This window comes from Telmatherina bonti (genome assembly GCF_933228915.1).
Source record: "Telmatherina bonti genome assembly, chromosome: 20".
Lineage (NCBI taxonomy): Eukaryota > Metazoa > Chordata > Actinopteri > Atheriniformes > Telmatherinidae > Telmatherina > Telmatherina bonti.
The window spans coordinates 12,825,806-12,848,465 of record NC_136618.1 but is presented as its reverse complement, the minus strand read 5'-3'; the positions used below and the strand labels follow the sequence as shown (position 1 = coordinate 12,848,465).

The window sequence follows — 22,660 nt, the reverse complement described above, 5'->3', positions numbered from 1 at the left end:
AGGTTGGAACCATACATTTCTGTTTACACCAAAATTGTATCATCCAAATGTGGCAGCTATAAATTGAGACTCATCAGATCATGCAACATTTTTCTATTCTCTATTTTTTAACTGTGAATTTATAACCTCAGTTTGCTGTTCTTAGCTGACAATGGCATCCAGTGTGGCTTTCTGCTGCTGTAGCCCATCTGCTTCAACATTTGACATGTTGTGCATTCAAAGACTGTACTCTGCACATCTTTGTTTGAATGAACACTTATTTAATTTAGTGTTCTTCTGTTTCTATCATCTCACACCAGTCCACCCATTCTACTCAGAACGCAACAATGCTTCATCATGTAGACACCTGCTGGTCTATTGACATTTTTGCTTTTCTAATTATTTCCTGTAAATCCTAGAGATTTCGCAGTGAATCACTAGTTTCTGAAATCTCAGGCCAGTGTTTGGCACCAACAATTATGCCGCATTCAAAGTTACCTGAATCTCCCTTCATCCCCATTCTGATGCTTGGTTTGAACCTTAGCATGTCATCTTGACCATCCACATGCCTACATGCACTCATTTGTTGCCATGTGTTTGGCTGATTAGCTACAGTGGGGCTCCAAAGTTTGGGCACCCCTGGTAAAAATTTATTTTAATGTGCCAAAAAGAAGCTAAAAAAAGATGGAACATCTCCAAAAGGCGTCAAATTACAGATTAGACATTCTTATGACATGTCAAAAAAAGTTTGATCTCATTTCCATCATTTTAACTTTTAAAATAACAGAAAACAAAAAATGGTCTCTGCAAAAGTTTGGACACCCTGCATAGTTAGTACCTTCTACTCCCCCCTTTGGAAAGTATGACAGCTTGTAAACACTTTTTATAGCCAGCCAATAGTCTTTCAAATCTTGTTTGAGGTATCTTCACCCATTCTTTCTTGCAAAAGTCTTCCAGATCTTCGAGATTTCTGGGCCATCTGTGACGCACTGCTCTTTTAAGGTCTATTCATAGACTTTCAATTATGGCCATGGCAAAACCTTCAGTTTATGCCTCTTGATGTAATCCACCCTGGATTTTGAGGTTCTTTTTAGGATCATTATCCATTTGTAGAAGCCATCCTCTCTTTAACTGCAGCTTTTTCACAGATGACATTAGGTTAGCATCCACAATTTGCTCAAATCCCATTGAATCCATTTTTTTCTTCTACTTGTGACGTTCCCTGTGCCACTGGTTGCAATACAACCCCAAAGCATGATTGATCCACCCCCATGCTTAACAGTTGGATAGAGGTTCTTTTCATTAAATTGTGGGCCTAAAAGTTCAATCTTAACCTCATCAATCCACAGAACTTGTTTCCAAAATGCATCAGGCTTGTCTATATGTTCCTTTGCAAACTTCAAATGCTGATTTTTGTGATAAGGACGTAAAAGAAGTTTCCTTCTGATGACTCTTCCATGAAGGCCCTATTTGTACAAGTACCTCTTTATAGTGGAAAAGTGCACCACGACTCCAGTATCAGCCAGATCTTCCAGGAGGGATTGTGCAGTCAAACTTGAGTTTTGACTTGCTTTTCTTACAATCTTTCGAGCTGTTCTGTCTGATATTTTTCTTGGTCTTCCAGATTTTGCTTTAACTTCCACTGTTCCCAATGACTGCCATTTCATGATTACATTCAGAACAGAGGATATTAGCATCTGAAAACACTTTGCTATTTTCTTACACCCTTCTGCTTTGTGAGCATCCACTATTTTCCATTTCAGTGTTCTTGACAGCTGCTTAGAGGAACCCATGGTGCTGATTGTTGAGGCAAGGTCAGATGAGTCTGAGCATTTAAACCCTTTGAGATTGACATCACCTGGTCTTTCCAGACACTAACTGTAAACAATCCAGGACACTTTCAGGTCTCTGTTGTTAAACTGGGGGCGTACAAGGTACTAACTCTGCAGGGTGCCCAAACTTTTACAGACGCCATCTTTTGTTTTGTTATTTTGAAGGTTTAAATAAGATGTAACTTTTTTTTTACATGTTATAAGAATGTCTAAACTGTAATTTGATGCCTATTTGAAATTTTCCATCTTTTTAAAGCTCCTTATTTGCACATTAAAATAAATTTTTACCAGGGGTGCCCAAACTTTCGATCACCACTGTATATGTGTGGACAAGCAATTGAACGGATGTACTTTGTACAGTACAAAGTGTAAAGGTTTATTAGAAAGTTTCTTATTCAGTTATGCATTATTGACAATCCTTTATAAAGAAATATATTCTGGAAAAAATATTCCAAAGTGATGCTAATTAAAATATTTCAAGCAGAAAATTTGTGATATTCCTTTGGAAAGTGCTAAAGGTCTAAGCTGCACAGCCATTCAAGCAGAAAAGACGGCATGAGGCAAAGCTCCCCCTCTGGTTGCCGCTTACCACTAATATTAGAAAAATGATAGATTAGACCCTGCATGCTGTTTCCTGTGTGCTTGCATGTGGCTGTGTATGTGTGCCAGTCTGTGCCCCGTTCCTGTAAATTGTTGTGTCGCATGCCAACAGTTCACAGTGTGAACAGATGTTAGTTAGTATTGCCTTGGGTTCCTGCACCACAGTCAGGCATTTTTTAGGGTCCTCAGGTCTGAGGAGGAGTCCATGGAGATGCCTGAATTGCTTTATTGAGCGGAACAGAACTAAGGACACGCAGACTCCAGCAGCTGCCAAAAATACACACAGACGCACAAAAAACAAACAGCACTTGCTCCAAGCATGTACAACACAAACCCCGTAATGCTCACACATTGGAATAAATTCACACAAGTCTACAGGGTACAAAATGTGTTTAAGTTCACTTTCAAGTTCAGAGACCCCATTTGTCTGTCTTTAAAGGATTTCCCCTTTTTCATCCTAATTTGGTTATTTTATTTGTATTTCTTGACTTAAAAGTTATGCTTTATTAGAACAGGGTCTTGTTCTGGGGGACGATCTATCTTTTATATTTAGCTGCTGTGTATCGTTCCGAGCCTGATGAAAAGAAAAATGAATATCTATGCTGACGTGAGTAAGAAATGGTACTGCTGTCTCTCGGAATGATTTCAGACTTGACTAATCACTTATACTTACAAATACAGTGGTTAAAGTGAGATTCTTCTGGGTTTAAGGTGTAAAAATAGTTAGTACTTGATTAGATGGTATTTTCATAATCTTTTACCAGAGATTACTGATATGATATTGTCACAGCTATGCCTCCCCCTTCACACAATGCATCCATGTCAGCTAAATCCTTGACAGCTAGGGCAAGCCCACTTTTATGCACGTCTTTATCAATGTGGGTCTTCATATTCCTCCTCAGTGATTGGCTAGATGGATTAATCTGTAGGAATGAAACCTAGAGTGTGCAGTGTCCTCGAAGTCACCAGGACAGTGGTGGTTCTCTTGGGTTGTGTTTCTCTTGGGTAATTTTGACCATTAGGTTTAAGTAGCTGCCCACATCCTACAGCCCTTTGCATGGTTGGTGTCGTGGGCTTCTCCTGGCAGTGTTGTTTTTTCTTCTTCTGGATTTTTAGGTGGGGCTAAGCAGGTTTCCTGGTGGCTCAGGGCGGAGTCTGGAGTGCTAATGGAACACACCTGCTGCTTATCTGGCACTGCTATTTAAGTACCTGCAAGAGCTCCAGTCTCCGCCAGATTATCTCACAGTACCCGTGGTAAATCCGACTCCTTGAGATTCTCAGTATTCTCGAAGAGTTATTTAACTAATGCTTTTGCTCCTGCTATCTACGCAGCGTTGCCTCGCCTTGCCTGGATCCACTCCACCAACCCAAGAGTTATTTCCAGCTGCTCTGCTTGCCTGCTTGCCCTGCTATCTTGTCCACCACGCCTGGGAACTTGACTACCCCCTCCAGGGTCCATTTAGTCAGTCCACGTGGGCTCCCTATGCCCACATTCATCCCTTATGGCACAGGTGTCAAACTCCAGTCCTCAAAGGCCGCTTTTTGTTGTCTCATTGCTCCAACACACCTGACTGAAATTCATAAATTGGTTGACAAGAAGTTACTGGAAATTTTTTATTTGAATCAAGTGTGTTTGTAGAGGGAAACAACAAAACCAACCAGATATTGGCCCTCAAGGACTGGAGTTTGACACCCCTTGCCTTATGAGGCTCGTACAGCCAGTCCACATGGAATTCAAATGTGGGACAAATATGACTGAAACCACATGGGACTGGTGGGTTGGTCCAGTTCTAACCCATACCCACTCAGTAACCACATAGCCCAAATTTAACTCTTATGTGCTCCAAATGGACCTGCTGGCTGAGATATAGGACCTACAGGGGTCCTGTGTACCATGTTGTGCCCCAACTGAAATCCAGTCAGTCCCTAATCAAAACCCATATGGGCAAACACAGGTGAGACTATCATGGAAAGTGGGGACAATCCCCTATGGGCCCCTGATCTGCAACCCAAACCCTTGCGGGTCCCAGATGGACATCTGTGATTTGACTTTGGAATTTGGATCTAAGCAGATCTAAGTTTTCAATAAACCTAAATGTTCCCATTTCTTGCTGGTTCAAGTCAAATGACTGTTAAAGTATTTTAAGAAATAATGTAACATCAAAGGCTCAGAAGTTTCTTTCTACTAAGCAGGGACAAATAGAGCAAACTTGATGAATTAAAAAGTTCAAAAATATATATTTTTCCCAAGTAAACTCTGCCCCCACCTCAAGGGCTTTGCATTTATGCAATAAGCTGCCTGAGGGAGTAAGAAGCATGCTGAATTTATACGAACTAGCTTCTTTACTATGACAGCAAAACTTACTAAACATACAGACATACACATATCCACAACCCCAAAATAATTGCATGATTTATTACAACGTTCCACCAAACGTTATTTTTATCCAGAAGTTTTAATTACAGAGGAGCAAAACCTGCTTAATTAAGAGCACATAAGGATTGTCATCTAGTTAAAGCAGACTGGCATACCGAGCTTTGCATTTGAGAAACTGGTGTAAAATAAATTATAGTAGCTTTATACATCTTCTCTGCCTCATCCATCACCCGATCATTTATTTTCTCCTTTGTGCTAAGAACTCAACTTCTAAAATAATTTTGGCCACATAAAGGTCAGACTTATAATTAGAGTGGTATTTTAAAGGGCCTTGTGGCTGGGCTTAATAGGTTCATCAACATTATCCTTTCTGAATGGATTTCCAAATGTTAAAGATTTTACGTGGTAATTTACATCTAAGCCATAAGGGTGTGCACTATTTTTTTCAGTGTCATGCTGATATGAGGGTGATAGTTTGGTGCTAATAGATTTTTTTGTTTTTTGTTTTTGCCCTCCTCCTTTCCCTTGTGCACCTGTACACAGATTGCACCTTGTGCACTTGTCCACTTTGCCCATAGCCAAAAACGGCCTCTGACTGTATTAGATTGGGTTGCAACATGTGTTAAGTAGGTGCACAATGGTGCACTCATATTATACAGTGGCTCAAAACACCTATACAGACCTCTTAAAATACTAAATATTTAAAATAATTAAATGAAATTATGATCGCCAAACTCTAAAAGTATATGTATATTCGGTTTTACCAGATAGTATTTAAGAATACAGCAACACAAGATCATGTCGCATACAAAATGGGGATAGTGCATTACCTGATTGCTTGACACTACCACACACACAAAACACACACAGCATTTTTTTTTCTATCTTACCTGATGCTGCTCATGCTGCCTGCCTCTGATCCCAGCTTGCATCTCTCCAACTGGGTGGCAACAATCTGACGTTCAGCTTCAAGTTCTCTGGTCAGACGTTCAAACTGAAGCTCCTAAAATCAACAACAACAAAAAAAAAAAGAAGAAGTCAACCATCTTACTGAAAGAGAGGAGAAAGAATGATGTCCTAAATTAAGAGTGTATCGCAAATATAATGAGCACAAACAGTTGCTCGCATGCTGCTGTGATAATGTTCTGTAACAACCTGCAACTCCTCTACATGCACAGAGAAAGAAAAAGAAACCAGAAAACTATAGGACATCAGTAATGAAAAGACAAATCTCTAAAATTCAATCAGTTTCAAAGACCTCTTGACATTATGTCTCATGCCAACTTGCACTTTCTTATATCTAAAATCAGGAACCCTGTCCTGATTACAAGTTAACTGGACTTCAAGTGATTGACAAAGTCAGAGATTTGAGAGAAAATATTGCAATACGTACATAAAAAAAGACATTTAGAACCAAAGAATTGAACTAAGCCTTGATTTTGCTGTTCTTTTTGTACATACTCAGTTTATTTTGTGTTCAAATGTTTACTTTTATTTTATTTTTGTTCTTATATTTATGTTATCTCTGATGGCTTTTATAACTATAAGAAAAGTTCCTCACAAGACAAATTATCTGTTTATCCATTCATCCACCCTGGCCAAAACTAAAGACACCTGGAGCAGAAAGGTACAAATGTCCTATTGAATAATCACTGCATGAGCAATTATCTTTCAGGTGGTAACGAGGTATTTAACCCCAGATGATGCTAGTGTCTTCTCATTTCTTAAACAACTGTGTATAAAGGCATGTGTTTGTGGAAAAGATGTTAGTTTGTTTAAAATGGGTCAAATTATTGGCATGCATCAAACAGAGGTATCAAAAGGAGGTGCTGACTGCTTCTAAAACTGGGTTAAGAACTGTCTAAAGCAGGGACCTACCTATCACTCTATCTATCTATCTAACTACATAAAAAAAGATTGAAAAGTCTTATTTGGCATCTTATTTCTCAGGTAACTCTTTTTGAGTAATTGATCTACAGTATGAGCAAAGTTGATTTTAAACCGGAGGGTAGATGTTTCAGAGTTAACATATGTAAATACAAAGTCTACAGTGTTTTAGGCCTCTTGCAATGATTTTCCATCCAGCCATCGAGATCAGCAGGTGAAATAAATTGTCCATTAACTTCCAGCATTCAAGTCATCTTGTCATTGAGAGTTACTGCATTGTTCCCCATTTTGCGTACCTGTAGTTTTCCAGGTACTCCTTGCAAATGTGAGAGCATTTAGGTATGTGCAGTATTTAAATCCACACAGTAAGGAGTAAGCCTCAAGGTAATGTAAAGGGCCATTACCACTGTGTAATGTTTGCATCATGTGCCGCCGCCCCCTGACTGCTTCACACATACATTCCTTGCCTCACATTTCTAACTTGGAGAAAATGTATGCTGCAGAAAGTTTTCTTTCACATGTGACCAGCATCCATGGGGTGTATCCAGACAGAAATATGTTTGGTTTACATTGTGTTAGAAATGATATTGTAAACTTTTAAATTTATTTAGTATTCTAATAGTATTTCAGTGTTATATAGAAATTAAGTTTTGTTTTGTTTTTTATTTTAGATAATAAAAACTGCATTTATTTTCTGTCTGATCCAACCACTGTAAGTTTGTATTTAAAAAAGAAGTCTTGATGCTCCAAACACATTTATAAAAATAACCTACAACATTAAATATACTGTCTCCATAAGACCATATGTTTTGGATTTCGTTTTTTTTTTTTCTAAATCATACTTCTTGGTTAAGAGGCATGTTTGTGTTAATGCTTAAACAGACTTACAACTCTAATTTCAACCATCAAGCTAAGAGCCTGGAAAGTAACATTTAAATTTAAAGTAGGAATCAAAATGTGCACGCCTTTGTGTGTGCTTATGAGTGCGGGTTGCACACAACATAATAACAACAACACAGACGAAGATCAATAAAGTTGTAAACTCCAACACGTAAAACAGATTTTGGATGATGACAGTGCATGTGTGTGCAAAAGAGAGGAAAAAAAGAAAAGTGTGAGTAGAAGTGAGAGTGTTTGCTGGTTTGATTAGTTTTCTCAAAGCTATTTTGAAGCTCTGAATGAGATGATCCCCCATTCGCTATCTCAAGCCTCCAACCTCAATCCTGTTCCTCCCCAGCATGACAAAGCACAATGCAATTCATCTCCTCACTCTTCCACACTCCTTTTTCATGAATACTTCCAGCAACAGCTTACTCATAAATATGCGCTCGTTTTCCATTTTTCCCCAAGTCTTTCTCCAATGCTTAAAGTTATAATCTAACCAAAAGTAGCCTCAGAAGTACACTGTACAAAGTGTCAGTGACTTACAGATTACTTTTACTGAAGAATAACTTGATATAAAGTGGTATATTGATCTAATTAATACTTTGCTCACATGCTGCAAGTTCACACAGAACCTATCAATAAGAACATCATTGACCATTTGACCACCAGCCATCTACCTTCCTCTGTCACATTTCTCCTTTACTTTTCATTTTCCCTCACACATCACTTCAGTTCATGCCAAATTTTACACTGAAATGCAACGAGATAAATCTCACACATGTGAACAACAAAGTAGTAGGTGCAGCCATCCCTATGATTTGTAAAGCGAAGCAACGCTGAGAATTTCAGCAGGCTCTATTAAACCCTCCGGACCCGTAATTCTAAATTACAGCTTTGTTTTACAGCGAAGTGCCTCGCTTCAAAGCTCGGCTCCGCTTCTCATAGCAGATTGCTTTGTCATCTTGTTTGCTACAGCTGCAAATGGTTTAAATCATCAAGGTGTAAAAATGCAAATCCAAGCACCTACAGTGACATTATGCTAATTGATGATATATAATACCTAAATAGCAAAGTATCTTAAATGCCTGCCACGGCTGCATGGTAATGTCTAAATGCTGCAACACATTAGAAACCTGTTAGGCATGTTCTGTGTTTGGGTGAAATTTCTTAAATTATGCATAGACCTTTATTGCAGGTGTTTTTCAATTCAGAACTATTACCCAAAGAAACTGTTTTTGCTAATATGTCATGATTATTAAGGATTAAGGATGAATTGCTGCTGACAAAGACTATAACAGCTGTGAAATGGCCAATGTCTACCAGTTTAAATGACTAACATCAAAGTACACTTTATGCCTTGAGCATTGGCTACAAAATTTGATGCATCCGACAACTCTGTATTTTATCAGTTCAATGTGATAAGAAGATCAATAACTATTCTATGAAGGATGTTTCCTAAATCAACTAATCACTGTTTTTCCATTTACAGCAAATGCAACAACTTCAGTCAATGTACAATTTCTATCTCAACTCATGCTGTCTAAACTAAAATGCAAATGTAATACAGACTTGGCCTTTTTGGTCCTGTTGGCAAGCTTGTGCACAAATGTCTCAGACAAACAGACAAAGCATTTCCCCTTCCTTATTTTGGAAATTTGTATTTAGAAGCAAAATCATTCCAAATATGCTAAACCAACAAAAACATCAATCTTAAGGCACCTCTTATTCTGCCATTGCTGAACAGCAAATCCAACAGAACTCATCCTAGTGAAATTCTTTAAATAACTCCCAGAGGAAAAATGGCTTTACTTTTATCAAACAGTCACACCAACAGGGCTTTCTCCCCAATTTTCCCTTATATGCAGGGCTCCATCTCTTTAATCATCAAGAACAAAAAGCCTCCTGAATGTCACTCTCTCTGTCCAAAACCACTTCTGTCAATGTAACAAAGACCGGCCACAAGGCCCTTTACACACCAAATAGAATCTATTGTACTTCCTATTATATGAGAAAATAAGACAGGGTTCATCAGAAAATGGCACTTCTTACTAAGATGTAAAAGCCTTTCCCATCATCCACACTATCCTTTTCTTCTGACTTGGAAATAGTCATTTCACGAGTTGCCAAGAAAAGGCCTTTAACAAAGTGGAATGGACCCATCCATTTTCTACCTTATTGTTGTTTGCTTTCAGGAGAAAATTTCTTTCTTTCCTTGAGCAATGGAGTAAAGAAACCCCGTCGAATCAATACCGTTTTCATTCCTTTCTGGAATGTGGCAGGGATGCCTACATTTCTTGCTTTTTATTTTTCACGACTACTGAGAATCTTTCTGTATAATTGAGGGCACAGACACGAGGTAGAGGCATTTTGGTCCTTTGCACTGGGAAAGAGAACACAATGTTTGCTATATGCTGTTATTTTTTATGCATCATCCATTCATCCATCCATCTTCCATACCGCTTATCTGGGGTCGGGTTGAGGTGGCAGCAACCTAAGCACAAAGCCCAGATTTCCCTCTTCACCACCTCTTCTTGGGGGGGGGGGGGGGGGGGGGGGGGGGATCCCAAGGCATTCCCAGGCCAGCCGAGAAATATTATCGAAGCGAGGCATCCAGGAGGCATCTTGACCAGATTCAGTCACTTCAACTGGCTCCTCTCAATGCGGAGGAGCAGCGGCTCTACTCTGAGCCCCTCCTGGATGATCAAGCTCCTCACCCTATTTCTAAGGGAGATCCTGGTCACCCTGTGGGGGAAACTCATTTCAGCCGCCTGTCTACGAGATCTTGTTCTTTTGGTCATAACCCACAGCTCATGACCATAGGTGAGGGTAGGAACATAGATCGACTGGTAAATCGAGAGCTTTGCCTTCTGGCTCAGCTCCTTCTTCACCATGACAAGCGCAGAGTCCACATTACTGCAGATGCCGCACCGATCCGTCTGTCGATCTCACGCTCCATCCTTCTCTCACTTGTGAACAAGACCCCGAGATATTTAAACTTCTCCACTTGAGGCAGGACCTCACTCCCAACCCGGGGTAGACAATCCACACTGTTCTGGCTGAGGTCTCAGATTTGGAGGTGCCGATTCCCATTCCAGTCACTTCACACTTGGCTGCGGATCGCTCAAGTGAGAGCTGGAAAACATGGCCAGATGAAGCCAACGGCACCACATCATCCACAAAAAGCAGAGACCCAATCTTGAGGCCACCAAACCGGATCCCCCTTAACACCTCGGCTGCACCTAGAAATTCTGTCCATATAAGTTATGAGCAGAATCAGTGATATAAGGCAGCCTTGGCAGAGTCCAACCCTCACTGGAAACAAATCCGACTTACTGCCGGCAATGCGATCCAAGCTCGGATACCTGTCGTACAGGGACCGGACAGCTTGTACAAGGGGGTCCGGCACCCCGTACTCCTGGAGCACCCACCACAGGAGCCCCCAGGGGACACAGCTGAATGCCTTCTCCAGGTCACCAAAGCACATGTAGACTGGTTGGGCAAACTCCCATGTCCCATCCAGGACCCCAAAGAGGGCATAGAGCTGGTCCCCTGTTTGGCGACCGGGACAAAAACCACACTGCTCCTCCTCAGTCCAAGTTTCGACTAACTCGGGCACAGGAGGAGTTCGGCAAGGCCATGGAGAAAGACTTCCAGATGGCTTCCAAGGTGATTCTGGTCCACCATCCGGTGACTCAGGAGGGGGAAGCAGTACTCCATCAAGACTGTGTACAGTGGAGATGGGTAGCTGTTGACCTCAACTCGGGACGTTGTGGGTCGTGGGGGGGGGGGGGGGGGTGTTCTTCGAAGACCTCCTCAATCAGAAAAATGTAATTTATCAAATTAAGTTTTACTTTACAGGATAGACTTCAAGGGTGAAGTTTGGAGGACACGACAGGACAATGTCTTCCTATCCCAGTCCCTGTGGTGCATATCGTCTTTTTATTAATTATTAATATTTTTCAGACTTGGCCATAGGCATAACCACTGGTACATGTTGACCAAAAGCAGCGCACACACCCAGACACACTGAGATGATGTGTTGCTCATATCTGTCCCACATTCCTGTGTGGACGACAATAAATCAGAGTAGAGCAATAAATCCTTGACATAAATAACTGAGATGTTTCTGCTTGACAATAAATTCTAAATATCATATTTTACTCCAGTGTTTTTAGATTGCAGCAGCTAAAGGGAGAACTTTGTGTCTAATGTTCTTACAATTAAATCTTTTCACATAACTTGATGCATTTCACGTTTTTATGATTCTCTTACTTTTTTTATGATCAGTACAGATTAATTAAAATAGTATAATTCATTCATCCATGTAGACTGGTTGGGCAACTCCTATGGCCTCTCCAGGACCGCTCTGACAGGGGACTCTGCCAGAAGTTCCCAGCAGACCCTCACAACACATTCGGGCCTGCCAGATCTGATCGGCATCCTCCCCCACCACCTCAGCCAACTCACCAACAGGGAGTGATCAGTTGACAGCTTCTATGCAGCTTCTATGGGTAGAAATCAAATTAGATTTTTTTCTTTTTAAATGAGTGCTTCTTTATCCATCAAATTGCTCTAGAATTATATGTCTATCCATCCATTTTCCATACCAACTTGTTCCAGTGTAGGAGTTTGGAGCCTATCCCAGCAGCCACTTGGCAAGATTCGGGGTATATCCTGGAAAGGTCACAAGTCCATCACAGAAAGACAAATAACCATTCATGCAAACAGAAAGGTTTTAACAATATCACTGAAAACCATCTATTCTGATTTTTCTCCTGCTCTCAAAATCAAAGTTTAACAATCTGGTAAAAGCCTCATGTTTATACTGACTGTTAAATTTTCACTATAACGGAGCAGAGTGTCAGGCAAACTCAGCCTTCCAAAACGACTGGCCTGGTCAGTGCCCTGGTTAGTGTTACTTGGGCTATCTGAATGTTATGGCTGCACCTCTCACCCTACATTAATTTGATGGGACATGAATGGAAAAATCTTTTAGAAAGTTTAGCATCTACTACCACCATCAAATATAAGGAAATGTGCACTGGAAAAATGGCATCCCAACCAACTCCAGCATGGATAAAAAAAAATTTTTTAAAAACCCAGAACAAACCAAGCTGGGAGCAAATGGTCATCTGAAAGTTTGTTACAAACTGTCCTTTAACTTCCCTTTGAATACTTTCTAACCAGCTTGTTTTAAATTAATTTACAACTTTTTTCTTTGTGTGTGTTTTTTTTTTTTTTTATAAGATTTATTGAAGATAAATTGCTGAAAGCCATTACATGAACTGACAGGAGCGCATGTTAAATGTAACTATAATTGTTACACAGTCTTAAAAAAAATAATCAGCATCATCAGAACATGTTTCTGATATTTAAGTATTTATATCAGTCAAGGCAGAGGCCATGTCAAGGCAGAGAAAGGTGGTGTAGTCTTCCCTTTCTGTCTGTCTGTTAGGCAAGTACGGTAACTCAAAAAGTTATGGATGCATTGTCATGACATTTTTAGGGAATCTCAGCACCAGCATGTTGAACAAGAGGATTTGGGGTTGGTTCATATCAGCACCGGATCCAGGGTTTTTTTTAAAAGAATTATTTAACATGGGTAAACAGGGAGAATTTTGCAATTAGAGCCTCTAAATAAAAAATGCTCACAAAAACAGAAAAAAATCCAATGGCTTGGCAGAGGTCTGTACTCTGAGTGCTTGTAGTTTAAACACTGATTTTAGCTCAGCACACAGCTCCATAAAATTTAACTCAATGATTTTCTCTCACTTATTAACCCAAACTATGAAAATTTTAAGAGGCAATAAATCTGAATTGACACAAGCATAAAACCCACAGATGGAGGGAGAGTAAAATTTAATATTGTGTTGTAAACAGTTTCCAACAAAATTCTAAGTTAAATGGTTAATGTATCAGAGTGAGTTCCACTCATAATATAACTGAAAAAAATAATCTCTGCAAGTTTAAATTTAAGGTAAAATTTTTAATGCCAGAACCGAAAAGCACCTCTTATACTGGCCTGCACCAAGGTGCAGCAAAATTCTTAGAACTTGGGTGATATGTGTAAGTTAATGTTAGAATATTGCAAAGATGCCCTTATTTCCATGCAATACAGTACCAAATCCATCTATATGTAAAAAAAAAAAAAAAGTCTTCTGTCAATCCTTAAAAATCTGCCTATCACCCTTTTAAAAATGATTAAACAATGTTGAAGTCAGATAACTATACAACTATAGACAAAGACACCTAAGAAAAAGATCTAAAAATGTACACTTTAAAATCAAATAGAAAAAACAACAAAGCCATACCAATTGCCTTGCATGTCTTTTTGTAAACCGCCATGCAGATAATACACAATTCGTCTCAATAGCCGGTTATTGTGTTATGAATGGAGAATAGATTACCTTGATGTAGGCTCAATAGATCCAAAAATGATGAGGTATAAGTGTTAGCCTCTTTCTACATCAACTAGCATTTAAAAAAAAACATATCAAATGTAAAATTCCCCCATGTTATGCATGTGGTTTGTGTCTATGTCAGTGTCTCTGGAACGAATAGAAAAGGAGGCAGCAGCTGCAAGCGAGCCACAAAGGTCTCTATGGTAACTGTGTAACAACATCCACCCCCCATCATAAAAATGGGATGTGACTCCACCGACCTGATCACTTTCACATACCTGAACTGCTCTCACCAATGTATTTATTTTCCAACAGAGTAGCGATCAGAGGGCAATTAATAAACCTATGGGGTTAAAAAATCTATATAGTGCTAAATTATAGTGTTTTCAATATGGATTCTTCTACCGAATACTTACAGAATTACATTACTAACTGTGATTTCAGTATATGTATAATATACATTTTGCAGCAGTCTATGTAGACCTTTGGCATTTTCTTCTCAAGTATCATATGCAAGAAGAAAGAAATAAGAATACGGTGGCTGGCTGGAAGAAAGAATTTAGAGATATTGTTGCAAAGAAGTTCTTTTTAAAGTTTCTTTGTACAATACTGCATTTCAACATCTCTTCAGCTTCTATAAATTCATTTTCTTGGAGAAAATTTGAACAGAAAACTGAAAATTGGCTCTTTTAGTAGCACAGACTAAAAATTACAGCTGCAAACAACAAAAACACTTGGATTTTAAAAATTGGAGGGGAAACTAAAGGAAATAAAAGTGAATGTCGATCTGGTAAAATACATCAATTTGACAGTGACTTACGACACCATGCTAAGTGACAAGAACCTGATGTATTCATTCGTTCAAGCTATTATTTCAAGGGATGCATTTGTTAGTTCTTTCACTGCCAAAGAAAGAATTCCTAAGAATCTGCAAACAAATCTAAATTTTGAAGCTTACAACTCCAAATTCCAAATACCAGACATGACAAAGATCTGTCATCAGTGAACACTAAAGCAAAAAAAAAAAAAAAACTTGGTTGGAAATACATGGCATGGAGGACTACAAGTTCTCATGTATGCAGAGGTTAATAGTGGATCATTATTATTATTATTATTTTTTTTTTTTTTTAAATATGCTACCATCAAGGTGGCATCTTTTCCCTGGAGGTTTGCTGTTTTTCAGAGAGACAGCATCATTCAGCATGACTTTCAATATGTGGTACCATAGACAGAGTGTGTTTGACTAACTGAATGTATGTGAATTGATGAACTGCTGTTGAAAATGTTTCACATGGGTCTGAAAGGAAAATCACACAACAATATACTATTGACCAGGTAACATTATTATTATATTATTATTATTAATAATTATATATATATATATATATATATATATATATATATAAACATTCTAATAGCTTCAGAAGCATAAAGGCACATACAGATCCAGGGAGCATTAAGTTATCTAACAGCAAATCCACCAAGGCTCTTCTTTAATTAAAAGAATGTCAACAAAAATGATGAAAAACCTAATATCATGAACACGCCAGCTCAGAATATTGTGTTCATACTGTGATTTGGGATGAAATGCTTTTTGTAACTTATTTTTTATGTGAAAGACAAGCTTAAAAAAAACATTGTTCAGTATAATTAGATTTTATTTGAAAGAGTAGTTCACTACAAAGTTGCAGTACTGTCTCAATTTAACAATCTTTTCTCCTAAAAATACTCTGCTATCTATGTGTGATTGCCTTAAGATAAAGTCCCAACACAACAAGGTGACTATGGGCAGATATTAACAGTGCTCTTTTTGAATGAAAGCCAGAAGGTGATTAAACACAAGTGTGACCTTCCTTGGGAATTTGTTCCCTTGTAAGCTTTCTTGTACTGCTTCTTAAATCAGCCACACAAATAAAGAAAACCGAGTAGAAGCGATAATAAATGGGAGTTGGTAAAAAGGTCACTCACCACTCCTCTGTCACAACATGGCATGCTAAAAAAAAATGTCATAAAATCAAAACCTGCTACAAAAACAGTGTTAAAAAAAAACAGATAATCGAAATCCCTGCATGTTAAAATAAGTCCTTGTTCCTTCTCTTAAACTCTATTGCTGCAGTTGATGTAGCCTGGATGCGTTTCAAATTTAGCTCAAGCTTCCTTTCTTCCCCCGTCCCCCCTTCCTCTGCTTGTCTTGTCTGTCAATTTAATGAGTGTAAAATAAAAACTCAAGTCTGCAGAAGAGCTCAGAGGAAGAAGCATGGGCTGGAGGAGAGAGAGAGCTGAGGGAGAGACAAAGGAAGAAGGAAAAGAAGACTCAGATGACTGCTGATGAACGCCACATAAGATGATGCCCATGGGATGGATACCTGATCCACTCCCACTGAATGCACAACTATGTGCAAGACAGAGGAGCCAGTCAAAATCTCTCCAGAAGGGTTTACTGTTACCTGCTTCGGGGCAACGCCTACATGCAATATGTCACTGAACTTCCGTCTTTGTAAGTAAAAACACCAGGTTTGTTAGTGAAGAGAATTTGCTTTTTCTTCATTTTCTTTGCGGCCAACCTGCTGTGATTTAGTTTGTGAGCATTTTTTCTCTTTAACCAAAGCTACTGCACACAGTGACTCAGTTGCTCACGACAGGTTGCTCTTAAAGAACTACTAACTATGACGTGGCACTTTGTCGCTTTGTGCATCATTTCAAAAAGGTATTTGTCTGTGTGTGCATCTGTGTATAGGTGTGTACAGGCATTAGCTATCTGGCAAATATTGTAAATACCTGCCAAAAACCATGCTCAACAAATAACAGTCCACAGTTCAGTCTTCCTTTAATCTGCATTACCTTCCTTATTGACATTTATTCTTTTCCATAACATACAATTCATTATTGCTGTCATACGCAAGAGACACAGCTCTCCTCTGCCAGTAATGACTGGCTTATTCTGCATCAGCTTTCAGCAAAAATCCAGTTTAAATTAGAGGCAACACCAAATGGGTGCTCTTCAGTGTGATTATGAGCACACCAGTAATGCAATGGACAGTGCATCTGTAGCGGTAATAACAGTAAGATTCTCTCTGGAGGGGATTATGTCTCATAAATGCAAAAATAAAAGAGTGAGGAGGATGTGGAAGAGGAAGATGAGTGAAGAAAGGACATGGAAAGATGATAGTAGATGATGGTAGGATTCTATAAGATGAGTTAAATAAACTAAAGAAGAAAAATAATAAAATATATATAAATTAATAAAAATAATAAAAATTGAATTCTGCTTAATATTTCCAAGCCTAAATCTCACAAATCATAAGAAAACACATGCCCCCCCCCCAAAAAAAAGAAATATATATAGATTATTTGGCCCTGACACGCTTCAATACAAATGAATCCAGAATAAAAATGACTTTGTGCTGTTTTTATCTCCATTTTCATGATGTAATTTTATGTTTGTCTTCTTTGCATGTTGAGAAAATTTGCAAGTAATCAGCTAAAGATATTTTATTTTTGTTGAATTATAAGCCTTCCAAAAGGCTCATTTAGTTAAACCTGAAGAAATCCAGTTGCCTTTATTCAAGCTGAAAGGAGTTGAATGTTTTTCTTTCCACCTAGCAAGACTTTCAGCTCGCTCTCAGTCTAATTATTCAGAGGCATTTGTGGCTCAGTATCAGGAAACATTATCCACCAGTTCATCTCTCTCCACAATATGACATATAAAAGATCTTCATTCTCACATGGAAGATGCGTCCCCAGTGTGATTTGTATGAGGATGTCATATAAGAGGGAAAGTTATTGCATGTACAAGCCAAGCGTTCTTGTGTGGAAGAATGAATGTAGATTGTACAGTAAAGTCCTTTGAGTGGTCACCATGACTGAAAAAGCTGGTGGAGCTTTTTGAAACCGATACCATCCTGATTTTGAGACTCATTTTAATGCAACAATAACATTATGCACATTCGCACAGCTGTTGCTGCTCAGCAGCATCCCAAGACTAAGAAACTGCACTTCACAACTTGTTTTTTCCAGCTATACTTTAGATTCCAGCATCACATCATGCGCTAGCAAGTACATATCAAAAGTAAAGTTTGTTTTCTTTTTGCTTTTGAAAGCAGCAGTTTCACCCCACAAACAACAAATCAGCTCATTGTCAGGAGAGTCAACACAGATCAGGGAGCAGCTGAATAAATTGCATGTCATTTTAAATTTGTTTATATCACGGTTGCTTTGCTGTCATATTAGTGGAATAACTTGGCTTCAAAATAACCGTTACATATTTAAGGAAGGGAGGAGTATATCATCAAACAAAAGTATTATGGTTATAGTTCTGTTTTCCACATAAAGATTGCATCTTCTCCTGAAGACACAAGTGATCTTGTAAACATAGCATAAATCTAGAGATAAAGCAATAAAGCACCTAACTCCTCTTACTTCATGTATTTTTCACAGCTGTGTTAATTGGACATAAAATGAAACATCTAAAATAATCCGGCTATGTTGATGACTTAAGTTAGTCTTCCTTTTTAGATTAGGCAACAATCTCAAAATGAAATTAAAGCTGCAAGCAGCAATGAAGGGTCTTGCACCTACAGCACCACTTGGCCTATCGGCACCGCCTTCCCTGGTGGCCTCCCCCCCATGCTCGCCCTCAACTGCAGCCAGACTGCACATCAGGTCATTGGGCTTTAAAACAGGTCGCTTCCTGTTGCCAGTGGACGGGGTCAAATTGTACTCCAATGATTGAGAAGCACACATATGAAGGATGGGACTGGCATGAAATCTTGCAAACTTGGTGCCGATATGTCGTTTTAAGTGGGAGTTATATAAATCTTGTTTTGCATGGCTGGACATCAAACTTTGAGGCCCCGCCCCTTCTACATAACCTGGATTCTGTCAGCATTTAGCACAACTTTTAATCACACATGTCTTTTGAGCATCATGACCAGTTTTGGTGTCAGTTGTATAAAAGCCAGAGAATGAGTTTGATCAAATGCGAGGTGTGTCACACCAGAATTGCAACTTTGATGGTTGCCTTCCTGTCAACTTTTCACCGTGACGTTGAGAATTTTTTCCCCACCTTGGCATGTAGAACATATGTCAATTTTTATTGATGACATGCAGTGGCAGAGCACCAAAAATAGGTGGCGCTCTTTCAATTTCACCCAAATGTCCACAATCACCCCAAAATACGTAAATTTTCACATTCAAATCGGGAGGGAGAGGGGGATAGGCAAAATTTGAGACTCCCAAAAATGTGATTTAGTGGGGAGAGAAATAATCAACATTTGCATTTAATAGGCCTCCTATGGTGCTGGGGCCCAAATATATGCTCTTATTTACTTTTTGAGCAACATTTCCAACCTTAAAACGATGAGCTTCAGACTCATTTGATGGCACACCAACTTCCATTATGAACATTCATGGAGCCATTGTTGTCAAGCAGCATCCACAGGCTGAGAAACTGGAACTTCACAACTTTTTGTTTGTTCCCAGTAAGAGCATCGCGTGACAGCTGTGTTTTGTTTTATGGAACCATTTCATAAGAAACTGGATATCAACACATTGGTCATTTTAATTGCACAACAGACTATCCCTCAAAGAAACCCAAGAAGACATTGGCTAAGTTTTGATGGGAGTTTTAATTCCACTTTAATCCCAAATAAAGGTTAAATCTGCTTTAAACATATCAAAAGTGATCATGTGAACACCTAATTCTAAATAAAAATGACAAATTGGAATTAAATTTAATTTAAGCGGCTGGTTTACTTCTAATTTTAACCTAAACTAATTAATTCCTGTCATGTAAACATTCATTAAAGTTCATTCCAGTCATTTTGTGCATGCTTGTAACCTTGCTCTTTCCCTGAATTTTTTAATTCAGATTATTCATTCAGAATTTTAAAAAAAATGTCATGTATCTGTAGCCATTATCAGCGATAGGAAAGAGTAAGCGGCTGAACAAGAGATAAAACAAAAGTCAATATTCGACTGACTTTTACTCACTAGAGAGTGCTCAGAGAAGAGACAGGATGCAAGACAGATGCAGAATAAGACTTTGTTATGGATGCCAAAGTGGGAAGATCTGCCAGTTATTGTACTTTTTTTTTGTTATTTAGGGGTTTGGGTGTAGAAAACATTTAAGTCAGTTGTCTTATTTCTTCTTTTAGAACTGGAGATCACTCTTGATAAATAACAGAGGACATTTTTTTGAGCTTATGATGGAAAGGATGTTTTTTTTTTTGTTTTTTTTTTTTTAAATCTTAACATTTCCATTTTTCTTAGAGGGTTAAAGTTTTTTTTTTTTTTTTTTTAATTATAACAGTCTTGGCTTTTCATTACTAATGCTTTTTTTTTTTTTTTTTAAACTGTGTATGGCCTAGACAGCTTTGAAGCTAACTCCAGTTTTCTCTGTTTTATGTCTTTCTGTTAGTGCATTTTACAACAGAAGCAGCTGTAATATTTATAAGAATGTTTTATGTCTTCCTTCAGCTCACAATTATTTACATTTTTTATGACATTCATCCTTTCAGTGTATGAAATTTAGACAAAATCAAAAAGAGGAAGGTAGAACAAACACTTTATCAAGGCCATAATACATTTTCTAATTCTGATTTATTCAAAGAGAACTTCCAACCCTCCTTCGGAACTGCAGAAAATAACTCCCCCACACTGTATGTTCTGTTCTTTAGCTTGAGTGTTTCTATTTCTTCTTAAACTTTCACCGTGAGTCCTTGGAGAGATGCAGTGTTGTTTGATAAGTGGAGGCAAAGAGGAAATGGGAAAACGGCTTCAAAGACAGGCAAGTCAAACATCACACAACACAGCTGAAAATAAGCAATTCATCGGGCCAAGCCCAGGTTGCCAGTTGTCACAGAATAAAAAAAAAAAAAAAGATCTAAACTCTATTCAAGGCACTGTTGAAGTAAACAAGTGGCGCCACTGAAACCGCAGTATGTTTGGAGACTGCATTCAGGAGCTTGCATAAAAAAAAATAAATAAAAGCGCAGAAACATGTGACTGCAAACAGCTGGGCTATAATAGTTTTATATGATGGATTATAAATATGGAACACACAAACACTGCAATACTTTCACAGATCTTTCCCTCATTAAATTATTTAAGGGCTCTAAGGACAAAATAAAAATCAACTCACAGTCTCCAATTTCTTTCTGTTGCAATGGTTAGTCCTTTTTTTTCCAGTATGTCTGACTCTTACTTGTAAGTTTGGACATAAACTGTATTAGGAATGTCAGACAGATTTACACAAGCAAGTAGACAATCAAAATTTCAATATCTCTCGTTCCGTTCTAATGACTGGTATACATTAACATGGCTTTGGTTTGTCAAAATCACAGAAGATGTCAACAACATTAAAGTTAAAAAGAAGAAAAAGATGAGAGGACATAGAAGACAGAACTATAGGCACACTATTACATTGTTGAGGTTGTATATAATACATCTGAAGCTGGTTGCAGATACACCAACGGAGTCCTTAATCCATAGGACAAACTTTTTATTTCCCAGTCACACAAGATAAAAAAAAAAAAAGTGATGCCACATGAACAAACTCGAAAAGATACTTCTCAGTTGTGTAACTGTGCTTATGTCATGCTTGCATTTAAGAATTCAACATATACATTCTTTAGCTACTAAGACCAGGTTTATCCCCCAAGAGTCTTTAGGGGTTATATACAAAATAAAGAAGAAACCACCACTGCTCTGCAGTTTTATTATCTTTGGACCAAAATAAATTCCCTAAAAAATTAGCAAGAGAGTCACTGGTGAAATTAATTGATAATTTAATGGTTTAATGCTCTTTTTGCTTTGTGTAGTTGCTGAAATGTTGAATTTTCTTAGTCTGCTGCTTTTGTCAAACTGGTCTAAAAAGCTGGATAGTAAAGGATCACTGAAATACCAAGAAAGAAATGCTCTTATAGTTGTTTTCTAGATAAATTACCTTTGTTTTAACCTTTTGTAGTTATATGAATAGACCTATTTCACTCAGGCTTTGTATATTTGTCCAAATTTGACAATCATCTTGATGTTGTAGGTGGTACAGAGACCTGCCAAAAGAATCTCAGACTTTGTAGGAATATATATTTTCTTCATGGTGGTAAAGAAATCTCCAAACTGAAATATACTGGTCAGTTTTAAAGAATTTAAAGGTATATTTGATCATTTTGATTAAAAAAAAAAAAAAGTCCCCAGAAGAGGGCAGAGTTTTGCCAGATGAGGTGAATGGTCTCGTGTCATTTTGTTTAGTCATTATTTAGCCTATTGAATAAAAATGACAAAGAAAAATATTCTGTTCCCTGTTTATTCACTGTTGTGATCTGATATCAAGAGGACTCTGCTGTATTTCTGTGAGGGATTAATGGATGGCTTCCTCCTTCCATAATGTGGTTTCAAGTTACATGCCTGGGTGCATCAGCAAACTGTGTTGCATCACATGGTTACCTCCAGATACTCCCATTAGCCAACAAATGCAGTATGTTTCTTTTTAACATTTTAGGGTGCAGTTTGCATAACTTTATGAAAGTGTTTGTTGTAGCACTGCAGACAAAGACCAAATTTAACTTGAGTCAGTGGCTGCTGCCTTTTTATCTCTGCTAAAGCAGTAATGTTGACTCTGGTATTATTCTTTGCTAAATGATAGTTGTCCACTACACTTTGTCTTGGAATCACAACAATAACGTCGCCTTAGCTTCACC

General features: G+C 38.2%; 1 protein-coding gene across 4 annotated transcripts in view; it reads right to left on the bottom strand.

The window, feature by feature from the left end:
• Positions 1-22,660, bottom strand: part of ctnnd2a (catenin (cadherin-associated protein), delta 2a) — a gene marked incomplete at both ends in the record, with an annotated part of 230,044 nt that overhangs the window by 169,041 nt on the left and 38,343 nt on the right. For all 4 annotated transcript variants that reach the window (XM_079259472.1, XM_079259473.1, XM_079259474.1 and 1 more), the window contains one exon: positions 5,679-5,791. In XM_079259472.1, the coding sequence (XP_079115598.1) occupies positions 5,679-5,791 (113 nt within the window). The remainder of the gene's footprint in view (positions 1-5,678; positions 5,792-22,660) is intronic.